This window comes from Rhinatrema bivittatum, chromosome 11 (assembly GCF_901001135.1).
Source record: "Rhinatrema bivittatum chromosome 11, aRhiBiv1.1, whole genome shotgun sequence".
Classification (NCBI taxonomy): Eukaryota; Metazoa; Chordata; class Amphibia; order Gymnophiona; family Rhinatrematidae; genus Rhinatrema; species Rhinatrema bivittatum.
Window position 1 is genome coordinate 69041818 of NC_042625.1, and position 18902 is coordinate 69060719.

At 42.4% G+C, this 18902-nt stretch overlaps 1 protein-coding gene and 1 long non-coding RNA gene across 2 annotated transcripts in view; one reads left to right on the top strand and one right to left on the bottom strand.

Moving 5' to 3' along the window:
* The window catches only part of GIPR (gastric inhibitory polypeptide receptor), a 35170-nt gene extending 22836 nt beyond the window's left edge, over positions 1–12334 (top strand). The window contains exons 12-13 of the mRNA XM_029620103.1: positions 8697–8738; positions 9329–12334. Coding sequence (XP_029475963.1) covers positions 8697–8738; positions 9329–9646 — 360 coding nt within the window. The 3' untranslated portion in view covers positions 9647–12334. The remainder of the gene's footprint in view (positions 1–8696; positions 8739–9328) is intronic.
* The window catches only part of LOC115100972, a 36055-nt gene that overhangs the window by 5708 nt on the left and 11445 nt on the right, over positions 1–18902 (bottom strand). The window contains exon 2 of the long non-coding RNA XR_003859226.1: positions 11811–11920. This is a non-coding gene — a long non-coding RNA (uncharacterized LOC115100972). The remainder of the gene's footprint in view (positions 1–11810; positions 11921–18902) is intronic.

Sequence of the window (18902 nt, forward strand, 5' to 3'; positions counted from 1 at the left end):
ACTTGAAACCAGTTTGCCATGTGTTTGCAGAATTGGATCTCGGATAAAGAATTTATACAGATGGCATCCAATTCTACGTTCCGATCAGCGGATCCTACCTTGATGCGATGCATGAGGTTGCCTCATGTCTGCTCAGTCTACAAGCTTGGCTAAGAACAAGCTGGTGATCAACATGGCAAAAACTGAGATTTTATATCTCTCTAGATTTCCCTTCAACAAAATGCCATCACACATCTCTACTGAGAGCTTTAACATTAACGTTTCTCAAAAAGTCCGTAACCTGGGTATAATTCTTGAAACAAACAGGGCTGGTGCAAGGGGATTAGGCGCCCTAGGCACCTTCTGCCTTGCGCTGCTCCCCCGCCCCAACTCCTACCTCTCGCGAGCGGTGGCCTCTAATGGTCGGCACCCTAAGCCCAGGCCTAGCTCGCCTAGTGCTTCCGCCGGCCCTGGCTATGAAGCTGTCCTTTCGCCCACATATTAAACAGGTGGTGTGCTCTTCTTATTTCAAGGTACAGATGCTTCGACAGCTGCGTCAGTTCTTAAACAAAGGTGACCTAAAGACAGTCAACAATCGATCATTTTAATGCACTATACATTGGCTTACCTTTCAATTCGACAAGAGCACTACAATGTATTCAAAATTCTGCAGTACGGGTGGTTGCTGGAATTCAAATTTCTCACCACATAAAATCTTATTTAATAAAATACCATTGGCTGCCTATCATCTGGAGAACTGAATTCAGGGTGGCACTCTTGGCATTTAAGGGTATAAAAGGATTGGCGTCAAGTAGCTTTAACTCCACTTTGAAGTTATACCAGCCTTCTAGGGCATTCAGATCTAGCTCTCAATTATTACTGGACGTGCCATCCTTTAGATTGATTTGATTAGATGAGTCACGTGGCAGGCATGTGCAGAGTCCTTTGATTTGGAACTCGTTACCAGGGTGTCTGAAAGCTAAAGCTGGATTGTTGAAATTTTGTAAACTGGAAAAAGCCTTCTTCTTTCAGACTGCTTTTAATATGTGAAATAGCATAGAAAGCACAGACATGATATGATGCTGCTGTCAATATTAACTAGAAGAGGTAGGGGAGTGATATGCTAATGCAAGGTTAGGTGATTTTTATGTAGTAGTTATATTTTTATCAGTATTTTATGTTTTTATGAACCATAATTATGGATGTCAAACTGTGAACCACTTAGAATTGTAGATAGGTGATTAATAAATATTTTAAATAAACAAAACTAGAACTGGACCAGCCTGTCCTTAGACAATGAGGATTAACCTGCATGGAATGGCAGTTACTACCCTTAACAGAAGGCATGGGGTAACTTTCATGGAGAGGCAGTTACTAGCCTAAAAAAAAAAAAATGTGCTTGGTGGTCTGGATGGACCACTTGGGTGTTTTTCTGCATCATGTTACTATGTTACAATGGGGAGGCAGTTCATAATCCTAGAAAAAGAAGATTAATGAGGTCCTGATGCCAGCTATTGCCTGCTGTTCAGTAAGCAATAGTTAATTCTGTATTTGGTCATGTTGGAGGTAATATTCAGTCGCTGACTGGATTGCACAGTTAGCTGGACAAACTTATCCGGCTAACTTTGGAGGGATATTATTCAGTAGTGCACCTGCACTGTTGAATATAGCCAGCTATCTTGAAGATAAGTTTATCCCGCTATCTTTAGGGATAATCTATGGCATGACCAGAGTTAGCCAGATAATTTAGCTGGCTAACTTAACTCCACCTCAGGATGCCCCTTTGTAATCTGGCTAAATTTTAGTTGGTTGGTGAGAGAAATATTGAAAAGTCATCATTTAGCTGGATAACTTGTGAGTTACCCAAATAAATGCCACTGAATATTGACCTTGTTTTCTTTGGCAGTCTAAGAGGGTCATTTGTTAAGCTGCAATATTTTACTGTGGAAGCGGGGGGGGGGGGGGGGGGGGGGGGAATATTGTGGGGTGGGAGAGAAGGGGTGTTTCTGTGATATTTCACTTTTCCCTGGAAAAATATCGCTACTGTTGTTTCCCCGTGGTATTTTTCATTGCAGAAAACTCCTGTAATATAAAATATCACGGGGAAGGGCTCACTTAACATGTGATGGCGGCCCACTTTGCCCGGGCCACCTTGTCTTAAAGGGCCACATGGCCCAGAAATCCCCCTCTCAATAAGTCAACCCCCCCAGAATCTGAGTAGACCCCCCCCCCCAATGCCTAGCAGGCCCAAACATAAAAATATGTAAAAAAATAATTGCACAGTGATGTCCTGCCTCACTTCCTAAATCACTCCCCTTTGTAAAATATTACCCCTTGCCCCATCATATGATAGGATAAAGGAGGGTCAGCAGCGTTTTGGGGTGCTCCGGGCCATCACAGATTTATATCTTAGGCAAGGGGAGAGTCTGGGGGCCGGGGGAGGGTTTCACATCTCCCTAGAACATCAGGGTCTATTTTCCATGAATGGGGGAGGAGGTGAGATGCCACTAGGCTATCAGGGATTATGCTTTATGTTGGGGGGAGCCAGGGAGGCCTGCTACTTAGGGGAGGGGGGATTTGGTTAGGGGTGGAATAATTTTGAACAAAGGGGAGGAGTTTGGGAAGGGAGTTAGGGGGTCTCCATGTGATTATTTTGTACATTTTTCTTTTACTTTTGGGCCTCAATAGGCAGTGGGAATCTACTCAGACCACTAGGGAGAAGGGTTTGCTGGAAAAGGAGGTTATTTTTGGACCGTGTGGCCCTTTAAGAAGTATCCTGATGCCCCCCAGATAGTTTATCTAAAACTCCTATACTAGATAGATATAGTATAGGACATTCTGTCAGAGACTCTTTACTATAATGCATCTTGGTTTTTTTTTAAACAAGCTAATGTATTTGCATAGGATTAACTTATCCATTAGCTGCTTTGCATGCATTAGTAACTTTTAAGCATGTAAATGCATACAAAGCAGTTAATTTCATCAGGGCATGGATTTTTATGGGGAAAACGCATGATATTGCACAATATCATGAAATGGGTATATCATGTGATAAACCGCATTTATCGCATAATAAACACTGTTTTACATGCGTTATACCCTTCTCACAGCTTAGTAAATGAACCTCTAAGATTGCAAGAAGAAAAGGAATCAGTGTCTGTCATTAACGGATTAATTCTGCCTTATTTTACTGTTTCTCCCAGTCCTGTGTCTTTATGACTCCATGTTCATGTGTTGTACACACGACAAGTGCAGAGAAATCTTTGTTGGTCAACTGAATGTATTTATTATGTTATTCAAATATGGCAGCTCCACAGATGAATGTACATAGTTGGAAACACCAGTTGGTGTCATAAAATTTGTCCCTCCCAACGCAGCCGGACTGGCGAAACACAGGGTCCGTGTCGGGGGACTTCTGCTTTGAAAGACTAATGATGTATATGTGGAGCTGCCATATTTGAATAATATAATAAATACATTCAGCTGACCAACAAAGATTTCTCTGCACTTGTCATGTGTACAACTATACTGTTGAGTGCAGTACCTGCTCCAGTAGCGGTTCTTTTCCTTGTTCATGTGTGCCATAGATTGAGAGTTTAAAACTAGAGCCAGGATCACTCCCTTCTCCAATGATCTAAAAACATCTGGTAACCTTATAATATTGTTAGTGCAGTTAGTGTAGCTGGGATTAAAAAAGGATTGGATAAGTTCTTGGAGGAGAAGTCCATTACCTGCTATTAATTAAGTTGACTTAGAAAATAGCCACTGCTATTACTAGCAACAGTAGCATGGAATAAACTTAGTTTTTGGGTACTTGCCAGGTTCTTATGGCCTGGATTGGCCACTGTTGGAAACAGGATGCTGGGCTTGATGGACCCTTGGTCTGACCCAGTATGGCATGTTCTAATGTAAATGCTTTGGAGGAAGGACATTAAATCCATCACGCTAGTGCTAGTACTTTTTCAACAGGGATGGCCAACTCCAGTCCTTGAGAGCCACAAACAGGCCTGGTTTTCAGAAAATCCTCAATGACTATACATGCGATAGATTTGCATACACTGCCTCCATTTATAGAATGAACTGAAAGGGATTCAGGTAATCACTTAAAATCATTTATTTCTATTCCATCTTTCAACACTCCAAAGTGGATTACATTCAGGTGGTGTAGGATTCTTCCTGTCCCCAGAGGGATTACAGTCTAAGGGCCTAATTTACTAATTCTGTGTCTATGGGAAAAGTGCTTAGTAAAGATAAGATAAATATGTTAACAAGCACATGAATGTTTGAACACTCTGTTAAACATTGAAACTTTGTAAACCGTTGTGATGGTGAAACCAAACAACAGTATATAAAACTCAATAAATAAATAAAATAAATAAATAAATAAATAAATAAAGAGGCTTTAAATTTGTACCTGAGGCAATTGCAGGATGACATGGCTTGCCCAAGGTCACAAGGAGCAGCAGTTGGATTTGAACCCTGGCTTCTCTAGTTCACAGCCTGCTACACTAACCTCTAGTCTACCTCTCCACTCCAGGGTACCCCTCCAGAGAGGGCTGGAAGGAACATCAGGAGGTTACCTAGAATCATGGGAGATGACTGGAAGAGACTGCAAGAGATCACAGAGAAACAGGGCTGAAGGGACCTTGAGAGGTCACCTAGGTTCATTGACAGGGCTGTGAGAGACCAGGAGATCACCTAGAAGCATAGCAAAGCAAGGCTAGGAAGGACCTCAGGAGGTTACCTAGAATCACAGTGAGACAAGGCAGGAGGATACCTCAAATGGTGACCTAGGATCAGAGAGATTGGGCTAGGAGGGACCTTGAGATATCACTTAGAATTAATCAGAGACAGGGCTAAGAGGAACCCTGAGAGATCATTTAGAATCACAGGGAGACGTGGCTGAGCAGAACTTGAAGAAGTTAGCTAGAATCCTAGAGTTACAGTGCTAGATGTAACCTCAAGAGGTAACCAGAATTACAGTAAGACAAGGTTTGGAGAGACCTCTACTACTACTACTACTACTACTACTACTATTTATCATTTCTAAAGTGCTACTAGACATATGCAGCAATGTACAAATACACAAAAGAGACCGTCCCGTCTTCAAGAAGTTTACATCTAGTCAAGACAAACAGACATGGCAAACAATAATCTGTGGGAAGTTTATTTATTGTTGATTAGTACATAGGATTTAAAAGTAGCTTCAATAAAGTGAGTTTTCAAACTAGATTTGAATACAGGCAGAGGGGAAGCATGACACGCAGAATAAGGAAGTCTATTCCAGCATACGGCACTACAAGGTGGATAGCATAGTGTTGGGAATGGCAGCGGAGAAGAAGGGCACAACAACTTGGCTGATGAACAGAATTCATAAGGAAGGATGCAGGGGAGAGAAATGAAGAAAGATAATGAGGAGCTGCAGAATGAGTAGGAGAAGCCTGAATCTTATGCAGAAGTGGACAGGGAGACAGTGTAGTGAGAAGAGGGGGAGTTACACGGACACAGCAATGTTAGAGATAGATAAGCAGTGCAGCCAAATTTTGAATGGATTGCAGCAGAAGACGACAGCTCAGCACAAGGCCCACAAAGAGCTGGTGAGCATGGATGAGTGTTTTGGTAGCATGCTCAGAAAGGAATGGATGGATTTTAGCAATGTTATAGAGGAAGAACGAACACATTTTAGCTGTGTTTTGAATGTGTGTAGAGATAGACCAGCATCAAAGTTGACCCCAAGGCTATGGATCAAGAGGACCAGGAGGATGAGCATGCCATCTGCAGAGACAGAAAAAGAAGGAAGAGGGGAAACAGATTTCAGGGGAACACAAGAAGTTCCATCTTGGCCATGTTAAATTTAGGGTGGTGATGGAACATCCAAGCAGAGAGGTCAGACCAGCAGGCTGAGATTTGGGACTGGATTGCTGGTGAAATTTCTGATGTACAGAGCTAGATCTGGGAGTCATCAGCATATAAGTGATACTAAAAGCTGCGGGAGGAGATCAGAGCAGCAAGGGAAGAAGTGTACATAGTAAAGAGAAGAAGGCCCAAGATAAAGCCTTGAGGCACACTGACCACTAGCAGAATAGCAACAGAGGAAGAACTACCAGAGGACACAGTAAAATATGAAGGGAGTGATAAGAAGAAAATCAGAATAGAGCAGAATCCTGAAATCCAATCGAGTACAGCATGTCAAGGAGTAGACCGTGATCAATGATGCCAAAAGCAGCAGATAGGTCAAGGAAGATGAGATTCAAGTAACCACTCTTCGCCTTGGCCTCAAAGAAATGATTCTGTGGAATGTAGAGGATAAAAGCCAAACTGGCATAGATCCAGAATGGCTTGAGATAAAAGAAAGTCAAAACAGTGCAGATGAATTTATTTATTTATTTATTAAAGGCTTTTATATACCGACTTTCTTGATACAAATCAAATTAACTCGGTTTACATCGAACTAAGCAGTAACTATAAACCAACCAATCAACAAGAGACAATTTAAAAGGAGCATAAAGTTACATTATAACAAGGAAGCCTTAACTGGGAGTAGGAAAAAAGAGAGGGAGAACGAAGATAAGGTACTACATTCAATAGCGTATGGGAGGGAGGCAAGGAGCCGACCTCATGATAACTTGTAAGCGTGATTTAGCATTTGTTTATTTACATAAGTGATGGAATGGCATGTTTGAGTAGATTGGATGCAAAAGGGAAGAGGGAGATGGAACGATAGTTAGCGGGGAAGGTAGGATCCAGTGAAGGATTTTGAGGTGCAGTATGACCATCTCATGTTTGAAGGAAGAGGGGACAGTTAAAATATTTTAAAGTGTCACTCATGATGCATGACAGCTGTTGTAGACAACTCTTAGAAATCCATTGTTGGGTGCACTCTTAAGACATTATTCATCAATGAAAACATAGGGTTTAGCCCTATATGCCTACTGCCCACCCATGATAACTTTGGGCCCCCACAAAAAATCATTTCTGACTATACCACTGGCTCTGCTGTCCCAATTACAAATCCTTAGATACCTGAAAGTGCAGCATTCTTTCAGCAATAGTGCCAATCTCCTCCCTTTGACCTGGACATACTCCAAAGCTTGCACCCCTATACTGGCCTCAGCTCTTGATCTGTTAGCTTGAGTGCCTAGATTGTCAGCTAAACCTTATTCCCAGCTTCAAATACCAGAGGAAACTCGGTCTTGAATACCAAACAACATTTATTTGAATGATGAACAGTGCAACACTCATGGAATGAGAAGGCATCAAGAGTAGCTGCACAGAAAAGAGAGACTGTCCCAGCTGTAATAAGTTCTGTCTGGAAGCTCAGTAGACCAAAGGAGGCAACTGGAGCTGAGACAGAACCTATAGAATGTGACTGGAGAAAGGCGATGCTTCTGCGTAGCTTGAAACTGGCATAGCTGCTAGCCCATAGAGAGCTCAATTCTAACTGAAGGAAATCAAAGGAGGCAAACAGTCCCAGGCATTCCCAACAGGAAGGGGGCCAATGAGAGCAGGCAAGAGAAAGCAGTCAGAGAAACAAAGCAAAACAGGGAAGATCCAGTCAGGAGCTTAGAATTATTCAAAAGACAACCAATCAGGAGAGAGAGCTCTACAACAAGTAGAAAAGCAAGATGTGCAGTATCAATAAGATTATACAGAGTTACAGCATTACAAGGAAACATATAAATATATTTTCAAATATACTGCTAAGACAGAACAACCCCATACACAGAATTCCCTTGCACAAACGTGAATAAAGCTCCCAGCTATGGATTTCTAGCCCCTCACTAAAGATCCTTTGACAAAGAAGCTTTTTCAGAGGGTTCAGCTTTCCTTCCTTGGTGGAAAAGGCCTGGGGAACCTCTCTTATTCTTGCAAAACTATAAGAAATATGGGAAAGCCCCCTCTATCTCTGTGAAAAGGCAAGCGGCCTTCACACTGGAAAAACCAGTCCCGAGAGCAGGCCAGCACACTTGCTGCTTCTCTCTAACTTTTCCAAGGTGTTAAACTACTAAAGATTTCCCTGGTGACTCATGGAGACACCTTTATATTCAGAAAAAGGGCCCACCTTTGGGGATGGATGGATTGATTGATTTACTTATTGCATTTGTATGCCATCATTCTGTGACCAATCATAACGGTTTACAAGAAGTAAAATAATAAAATCATACATTAAATTTTCAATACATATGACAAAGTAAAAAACAAATTTCAAAACATTAAGAAAATGATATAAAATAATATAAAACCAATAATTCATCCACAACTAGATGTGCTGCCATTATACGCCTCTTGCTGGAAAGTTCCCCAAGTTAGTGTATGGCGGAGAAACATAGTCGGCTTTGTGTGTTATTTCTGTTTCTGCTATGGGAAATGAGAACTACAAGCCCATGGATGCACTAGGGGTAAGGCCAGGACTGGCTCAATGACTCCCTGATGATCTGGAGCCAGCTGGTGACCTACAACCCAAGTATGAGCAGAGGGAAAGGAAGGGATGTGCTAAAGGTCAAGCAGTGAGATCAGGGGCAGGTTATCTAGAGTCTTGTACTCAGGACAGATCGCCGGGCACTAAACAACTCTGCATATGGATGCTGCTGGTTGCCACGTCCCCAGCAAAGGACTTGCAGCCAAGCCCGGCTTGCTGTTAATTTCCGCTCTGTCCCTGGCTGTTATCTGCTGGTTATGGTAGGGGCTATAGTTATCTCTTTTTTTTAATCTTGCAGGGATTACTGGTGGGCGTGCTGTACTGCTTTATCAATAAGGAGGTAGGTAACACCTTGGTCCTGCCAGCCTTACCTCCTCTATCTTCCCTGGGCATGTTGTAATGATGTTGCCCCCATGCACCAGACATCACGGGCTGCGATGGCTTCAAGGCATTAATAAGGTGGCATGATCCCCATGCTTGCTCCTAGTTTCTGAACAGGGGAATATTGGGCTAATGTTGTGTTTGTACGATGTATAGGCCATCTGTCCTCCCTGTCACCTTCAATAGTTCATTTATAAACTGCATCTGGCTTTGTTCTTGCATGTTGTCTCTCTTTCTTTCCCTCTGGTTTTCTCCTTTCTCTAGGGAGTGCATCCCTCTCTATCTGCCTGTTTATACTACCCTAAGTAAGGAGAAAATGCACACTGGATGTGTACAACAGAGTGCCCAGAGGCACCAGTGTCTGTGTGTACAGGGGCTGCTGGTGATTGTGCCAACTAAAACACCGAAGCAGTGGCCTCTGCAACCTAACAGTTGGCTCGGGGGCACGAGGTGGCCATTTAATTTCTGGGCCTGGCATTCGCCTCTGTGAGAACCCCCAACCTGGAGGCAACTGCCCTTCCCCTCACCTTCTCTTCTGTCCTTCCTCAGGTGCAGGCCGAGATCAGGAAGAAGTGGCAACGATGCCAGCTGGGCAAAAGCCTTCTGCAGGAGCAGGGGAAGTCATGTGCCAGCACGCCCCAAGGTCACAGCACTAATAGCACCCACTATTTCCGGGAGGGAATTCAGAAGTACAACATGAATTACAGCTCCGAAAATTCATCCTCTGGGCAGATCCAGCGCCCCACCACCAAGACCAGCAGCATCTCAGGAAAGAAGCAGGGCGTCTGTCCAGGGAAGCCCAGGGGAGCCTCTACCCTATGGGAACCTGCTGGGGGGAAAAGTGTTCTGAAAGTTATCAGGACCTGAAACTCGGTTTTTTATGAGGAGTGAATTTCATGAAGTCTTGAAAAATAAAAAATCCCTCAAGGTTTTGTATGTTGATGGGAGCAGAATGGTGCCCCCTGTAGACAGGAAGAAGGAAACTGTACCCCCAATTATGTTTGATCAACCTTCTAAGGAGTTTATTTATTTACAGGAGACCTGGCGTTCACTCACGCTGTGCTCATGTGTGCTATGTAAAGAAGAGCTGCCTGTGTGCGAGCTGAAAATGAGTGAATCATGGAAAGCAACAGTAACAAGTAAAATCTGCTATTTGAGGGCCCTGTCCCGGTCAACCCTTGGACATGGGGGAGGGACACAGGATGGTCACAAACCATGCAAGGCCCCATTGATCTCTTGGGCTCTTCCTCACACCAAGAATCACACTTCACTCCAAAGCTATTCAAAACAACTTATTTAACTGAAAGCTGGTGACAGTCCAAATTGAGTACACCCGCTAATAGTGAACTCTGGCAAAAGAGAATCCAAAAATAGCACAAATCCAATCGCAGTCTCTTTTCATGCTCTCTCCCAAGCAGGGCACCTGTTGGGGCAGGTACCCTTCCATCCTGGGCCTTTCCCGTACCTTTTGGGGAACGCAGATCTTCCCACTCTTCCTCTCTCGGGTGGCTCTGGCTGCCATGCCTGGAGATTTTCCAGGGGGCAGGCTGCTTCTCTCAACCTCCCAAGCCAATGCTCTCCACTGCACCCAGGATGTCGCCCCCTCCTGCCTCTCTCTGGAACTTCTTCCCCCCCCCTTCTGGCATCTCTAGCCCCAAAAACGATCTCACTTCTTCAGGCCCTGTCACTGTGGAGGGACAGACTCATCAAATGTCCTCCCCAATGAGGGGCCCCTACGCTGAGGCTGAACTCCTGCAAGTCTCCTGGAGCCTCTGACTCCAACACACGTGTGCGGGGTTTTTATGCACGCTTACACTCCCTGCCAGATGGGGGGTGGCACACTACATTAACACACCTCGCTAAAGTGACCTCACGCATAGGGGCGTCTGGATGGAGACCTCTGACTCACGCCGCTGGCAAGCTGACCTGCTGAGACCACTAATGCCACACTATTGATGGGCAAACGCGTCTACTAAACCATAACATTGGGCACCCCATATCTATGATGATTTTATGGTAGATTTTAATGTAGAAATATTTTGACCTCTTAATACTATTCAGAAATAGATATATTGAATAAATACACCACAGACATTATCAGCTTATGTTATATGAACAGAACATCATCTCTCGGCCTCTCGTCTATTGGTCAGAGGCTGTGGGAGAGTGCGTAGGCAGCTGAGAAAGCACTTCTATTGGTCAGCACCTATGGGAGGGAACAGTGGAAAAAAATTCATCTGTTGGTCAGAGGCCAGGAAAAGGAGTGCGGACAGCAGGAAGAGCTCTTCTGCTGGTGCTCATGTTCATCTTTTTACCGATAGCAGCTACCAATTTGTTTTGGTTTATTTTTGACAAACTTCAATCTTGCAAAATTCCAACAGGTTCTAGATTTGACAAAACAAGTGCCCATGGAAATCCCAGTTATTAATTTAACATTTTTCGTAATATAGAGTTCAGTAGGAAGCCCCATGATAAAAAAAAATAATGAAGAACTGAATGTTGCTGGTCCTTTGAAGCTTCCAGTGGAGATACATCATCAGTGATATCATTAGAAAACAAAATGGCTACCTTCATATCAGCTGGATGAAAACTCTCAAATTTTGGAAAGTGAGACTAGATTGGTAAGGGATGACACAACGATGACTTGGTTGCCTAATAAGGAACTAGAAATTTTCTTTTGGTGCATTAGTGTTTGTTCCAAAAGAATAAAACCAAAGCACAGTGGGTTAGTGTTTTCTTCTGTTTGTGGATTACTTGAATATTGCTGTTAATAACATTCAGGAAAAAAAAGCTAACCAATTGGCTCCCTGCATTTGTTGGGAAGACACACCTACTTCAAAAATAGAGCAGGACCCTGATTTACTGAGATCCAAGATGGCAGTAGGGTCTAGTGCTTAGATCAATAATAACAGAGCCTGTAGCACTCTTCCCTAGTTCCTGTTAGCACTCAAGATCCACACAGCTCCTGACTTGGCCCCCTTTAGTGTAATAGAAGAGCGTGAACATCAAATCTAAAAGAACTTTTATTTACCCAGAGTTTCTAGCAGGCAGGTTCCCTCTTATGTGTTGATGGCCATTTTGAGCTTCCTAGTCGTTTTCATATCATAATGTTGCCATGTGCGTCAGGTGACTTTTTGATATCTGCAGCATGAAATTAATTAGTAATTATTAGTGAGTAAAGCAGCACACGTTAGTGGCTTTTGATCATGATCACAAGACCTGCCTACACTGGATCTAGCCTGTATTGTAAAGTGAGCCATTTTGCTGTTAGGTCCTCCCAGGTTCTAGATTTCAGGCCTGCCCACATTGTCTAACCTGCAGTGGGACCAAACTCTGAAGCTTCCCTGAGACAGACTAGAAATGGATCTTCTTGCTGGGAGTCAAGTCTGTGCAGTGTCCAGCCAGTTAGATTACTGGAGTGTTTGATCACACTCAGCTCCTTGAAATGACTGCAGGAAGTGTAGGGAGTGGGGAAAGGGCCAGATTTTCTGCAGTAAGGACATCTTAATCACTGAAGACCGTTCTGTTGTATATGTTTTACATATGTGATGTTGTTTCCCCACTCCCCCCCACAAAAAAAATTAAATTAAGTTTTTTGTAAAAAAAAAAAAAAAAAAGTTGCTTTTGCACTCTTATTTCCTAGCTGGTAGTAAACTTGTTTTGTTTTCAATTTTTTTAATTTAGAATTGCCCTCTGGATTTACAGGGACTTGACAGCTGGTCTGCATATAATGGAGGCTCACAAAGAAGCTCACAGCTCTGGTCATAAGAAGTGAGCTGAGCCAGCTCTGGTTTTACCCAGAATGCATCTGTGAACGTGTTGTTCCATTGTGTGTAAGAAAATCAGAAACTACAAGTCCAGAGGAGCAAAGGCAGGAAAATTCAGGACAGGCTCAGACTGTCCCTGATGACCTGGATCTTGTCAGCAATCCTAAAACTCACAAACACTTAATGCCCTTTCTGTCCATCTTTACACAAAAGTATAATGTTATTTTTATATAATATACTTTATGATATTTCACATACCATATTTTCTGATGTATAAGTTGCTATTTTTCCCCCAATGTTTGTTGGTGCAACTTATAAACCAGTGAGACCTATCTCCTGTTTTTTTTTAATCTCTCACAGCGTTTCCTTACCATTGCCTACATGCAGCCTCCCAAACTCAATTATATCAGTGGCACGTTCACCACCTGCGCATGCTCCTCCAGCCGCTGTCCCTCAGTCGCACACGCATGGCGAAGAGATGCGACCTATCTGCTTTTTCAGCAAAATTACGATTTGTAGCAGGGTGCGACTTATATACCAGTGCGACTTATACACTGGAAAATACGGTAGACACCTATGGAGAGATATATATATATATATATATATATATATTTTTTTTTTTTTTTGTGTGTGGCAAGGTCACCAATACCTGGCTTTGACCATACTTAGGGATGTAGTACCATCTAGTGGTCACTGATGGCATGGTGCCGCCCTAGGTTGTGAACCAATTCCCTTCATTCATCTCTGGTTTTCTAGATTCTGTATGGACAAGGATATTTCCCCTCTCTTCAGGCTCCTTCCGAGCATCCTGGACACCTGTTTTCTTCTTTATCTGTCTCTGCATTCACTGATCATTTTGCTGCTAAGAACATACCTAGTCTGTGATACATACTTTTGTTTTAAGAAGTCCCAAAACCTTATTACCTGGGCTATAGAAAATATTTCCTTTGATTTTTAAAGAAAGTGCATCCTTTTATTGTTTTCAGTCTCTCCCGTTCTATCTGTGTTATGCTGGAAATAGGCCTGCATTATTTTGATTTGATTTACTTTAGGCAATTATATTCCACACACATCCAAACAAAACAAATTGTGCTCAAGGTGGATTACAAACATTACAAAATGAACAGAATTAAGGCTCAACAAACAAGTGTAGGTGAGACCCTTTTTACTGGACTTTCAGGCTGATGCAAAATAGGCGTGCAAAAATGGGCACTCGTGATTGAGCACCCGCTCTCCTAATGCACGCTGTTGCACCCGATGTTATATGTAAATTGGCTGCCTTGGTAAAAAGGAGGTGCTAGGGGAAATTGTGCGCCCCTGGTGCCCAGAGAGGTGGCTGTTAGTGTGGGTTAGGAAAACGGATGCTCAATTTTACGAGCATCCCTTTCCCTAATCTGACTGCCGGCAAACTTTTTTTTTTTTTTTTTTAGGGATATCCTTTTTCGGTTCCTCCAACTTAGTATCATCACGATATTAAGTCGGAGGAACTACAGAAAAGTATTTTCTGCTTTTCTGTAATTTTTTTGGGCACCTAAAAAATTAACGCCTGCTCCGGGCGCACATTTTTTTATTTTTTTTTTGCATTGGGGGAAAATAGCCTCATCAACATGGATTTACACGTGATGAGTGCTATTAGCTGCGCACGTCCAATTGCGTGTTGAGCCATGCACTGCGGCCAGCGCATGGTATCGCATCGGCCTGTTAATGCATCTGTACCAAGCTTTCAAGAGTTTTTTCTTCATCAGGTTAGTGAAAAAACAGCACAGAGGAACTGTGGTTGTCATGTTAATTCACTTCTTTGCTCAAAACGAATAAAAACATTCTTATAATGTACACAGTATCAATATAAATCTGCTCAAGGCAGAGAATGGACTGAACATCAGTAAACAATAATATGCTCTTTAAATATGTTCCTAGTACAGTAAAGCAAAACACAAAAAGAGAGGAAATACTCAAAAGCTATCTGTTTTAACTAAAAATCTTTGCTAATCAGCTGAACACAGTGTCAGAAGAAATTGTATAAAAAGATCTCATCTGCTATCTCTCGCCTCTCAATGGGCCTCAAGCAGTATCAGCACTATCACTCAATTATTTACTGGTTCGTTTGTTTACCAAGCTAATAAAATCTCTTTAATAGTTAACCAAAAACAATTTTATTTAAATCACCAAATAGTTTTCACGTACCTTCCTTGTTCTATAATTAGTTCATAACCACTCTCACGGTAGGTAAACAGACAAACGCATACGGTCCTACGTGGTTTTGTCTACATTTTTTGTTTTCTACATACCATGACAGCGGTTATGGTTCATATTAAAGATATTTTATTAGCTTGGTGAACAACTGAACCAGTAAATGATTGAGTGATTAATGCCGCCTTCTGAGCATAGGGTTACTAGAAGTCCCTTCAGTCCATCCTGTGCATTTGGGCGAAGTCAGCGACAGAGCCATTTGCACTGCAAGACCAGCGCTATGGCACTCCATGCCGGAAGCACGTAGACTCACATCCTAAAGCTCACATCCTAAAGCTGACATCATAAAGCACGTAGTCTCACATCCTAAAACTCACATCCTAAAGCAGGTAGACTCACATCCTAAAGCACGTAGACTCACATCCTAAAGCTCACATCCTAAAGCACGTAGACTCACATCCTAAAGCTCACATCCTAAAGCACGTAGACTCACATCCTAAAGCTCACATCCTAAAGCACGTAGACTCACATCCTAAAGCTCACATCCTAAAGCATGTAGACTCACATCCTAAAGCTCACATCCTAAAGCACGTAGGCTGACATCCTAAAGCACGTAGACTCACATCCTAAAGCTCACATCCTAAAGCACGTAGACTCACATCCTAAAGCTCACATCCTAAAGCACGTAGACTCACATCCTAAAGCATGTAGACTCACATCCTAAAGCTCACATCATAAAGCACGTAGACTCACATCCTAAAGCTCACATCCTAAAGCAGGTAGACTCACATCCTAAAGCTCACATCATAAAGCACGTAGACTCACATCCTAAAGAACATAGACTCACATCCTAAAGCTCACATCATAAAGCTCACATCCTAAAGCACGTAGACTCACATCCTAAAGCTCACATCCTAAAGCACGTAGACTCACATCCTAAAGCACGTAGACTCACATCCTAAAGCTCACATCCTAAAGCACGTAGACTCACATCCTAAAGCACGTAGACTCACATCCTAAAGCTCACATCCTAAAGCAGGTAGACTCACATCCTAAAGCACGAAGACTCACATCCTAAAGCTCACATCCTAAAGCACGTAGACTCACATCCTAAAGCACGTAGACTCACATCCTAAAGCTCACATCCTAAAGCACGTAGACTCACATCCTAAAGCACGTAGACTCACATCCTAAAGCATGTAGACTCACATCCTAAAGCTCACATCCTAAAGCACGTAGACTCACATCCTAAAGCTCACATCCTAAAGCACGTAGGCTGACATCCTAAAGCACGTAGACTCACATCCTAAAGCTCACATCCTAAAGCACGTAGACTCACATCCTAAAGCTCACATCCTAAAGCACGTAGACTCACATCCTAAAGCATGTAGACTCACATCCTAAAGCTCACATCATAAAGCACGTAGACTCACATCCTAAAGCTCACATCCTAAAGCAGGTAGACTCACATCCTAAAGCTCACATCATAAAGCACGTAGACTCACATCCTAAAGAACATAGACTCACATCCTAAAGCTCACATCATAAAGCTCACATCCTAAAGCACGTAGACTCACATCCTAAAGCTCACATCCTAAAGCACGTAGACTCACATCCTAAAGCACGTAGACTCACATCCTAAAGCTCACATCCTAAAGCACGTAGACTCACATCCTAAAGCACGTAGACTCACATCCTAAAGCTCACATCCTAAAGCAGGTAGACTCACATCCTAAAGCACGAAGACTCACATCCTAAAGCTCACATCCTAAAGCACGTAGACTCACATCCTAAAGCACGTAGACTCACATCCTAAAGCACGTAGACTCACATCAGATCCCAAAGTTCTTAAAAAAAATCTTTGAAAACCTGGCTTTTTAGAACCGCTTTTGATATCTTAGAAATATAGAGCAATTGTACTGAGTGCATTCGTTCATTTTAGTATGTTTTATGTTTTAATTCTATTCATTTGCATAAATGTTTTTGCTGTAAACTACCCCGATCGCTTTTCGATGGAGGGGAAGTATATAAATACCTAAAAAATAAATAAAATAAAATATCCATTCCAGGAAGACTTCAACATCCATTGTGCAACACTGTATTGACTTTCTTCATGAGTTTTCTCAACTAAAAATGGACTGTGCTGGAACAGGTAGATCCTGCATATAGCAGGGGAGTAAGGGAAGCTGTATTTAATCGTAGAAAGGTATTTGATTTTCAAATTAAATACAGAGGCACCCATGGGACTGACTGAAGAACTTGATTGGTTTTCGCACATTTAAGTCACTTTTTTAACAGGACATTGATTTTTGCCTTCTGTCATGACAGTTAGACATTATGGTTGGCTGCCAATACTTTTTAGCGATTGGCCTGTTTTTGTAGCTTCTCAGTGATGACTGGGTTTTATTTTGCTTGGGGGGCTTTGAAACTGGAAGCACCTTGGGCTTCAGTGAAGATGGCACTTATGAATGTTTGCGCAGCGTGTGGCATCCCCTGATGAAGACAGTTTGAAACGTGGCCAGAGTTGGGGTTTTTTTACGTCCTGCATACCATGCTGATTGGGGGACTTAACCTCTTGAACAGCTAAACTTTTAATTGCATACATTTTCTTTTTGTTTCAAAGTATCCATTTACATGCCAGTGTTGATCACAATGATTACACTCTCAGGCAGCAATCTATAATGATAGCTCTATAATGTGAGCCTTTAACAATTGAGCCCACGCTGAGCAAGTCCAGACATTATTATTTTATTCTCATACAGGTAAATATGGGTGAGGTTCAGCTTGGAGAAAGCTTTTTTTTTTCATACTAGATGAAGGCCAACATAAAAAACATCTGAGACCTGGTGGAAAAGGAACAAACAATGGGACATGGTGATACAAGAGTACAAAATATATTGAAGTGACAGAGCATATAGTGTGGCACTATATGTCAAGGATTCAACAGAATCAAGTAAAATAGAGATTCTATGTAAAAATAAACTGCAATATGGAATCTTTATGGATAGAAATTCCATGCACAACAGGAGGAGTATAGCACTGGGGGTGTACTATCATCCATCAGACTCTTTCACCCATTCCTCTTCCCCCTCATCCTATCATTAGAATGCATTTTATGATTCACTCAAGGCAGCCACATTATTTTATATTTGCTGGTAAATGTCATCTGACCTAAAGAAGAGAGTTTTAGCTCTCAAAAGATAGTCTGATGAAAAGTTATTATCTGATTCTGTATATATATTTGTTTTTATTTAACCTTTATTTCTGTGCACTCAAGTGGACCAACACAGCACCCACTCTACTTTATCTCATTTCTTTATCATTTCTGTTATTTTTCCTCCAGGTGTAATCTCCTATCTGCCAGCTGTCTCTCCACAGGTCATTATCTTCTCTCTGCTTCCCCTAGTCTCATCCCCTCCTGCCATGTCCATCCTTCTTCTCACCGCTTCATGCCTCTTCCCTCCACCATGATCCCCTCTCTTCTCACAATCCTTCTCTTGGTTCACCTCCTCTCTGTGTCCCACACAGTTTCTTTCCCAATCCATTTCACCTCTCTGTGTCTCTCAAGTTCCCTTCGCCTAACGCTAACCCCTCATCCCAGCTCCTCCTCTGATCACAGCCCATAATCTCTCTCCCAACTCGTACCCCCTTCTCCCTTCTCACAGCTCATGTCCTCTCTTTCAGTTCCAGCCAGTCATTTCCCCTTTCTGTCTCCCAGTCAGCATTCCCTCTCCTCCTTTTCCCATCTCCCCGCAGTTCTCGCCGCCCCTCACAGATCATTCTTCAAGCTCCACTAGATCCCACTTCATGATTTCCAGAGTGTGGCAGATTTTGGTATCATCCGCAAACCTTTCCTGATAGCCCTTCCACAATATCGCTGACGAAAATATTGAACAGAATCGAACCAATCACTGCAGCACATCACTGGTACAATGATGAAAAGAGCCTTAGAAAATTAGAGAAACAATGGCGGAAATGCCCATCTGCTGAATCCCAAGGAAAATATAAATCCCTCCTCACAAAATACCGTACTCTAACCAATTGAGTAAAAAAACATTTCTATGCAAAACAAATCCATGGGGTCTTATTCAATTCTAAACAAAGCTAGGAATATCTTTCTTCTTGTATGCTGATGACTTACAGTTCTACATACCACTCTCCAAATC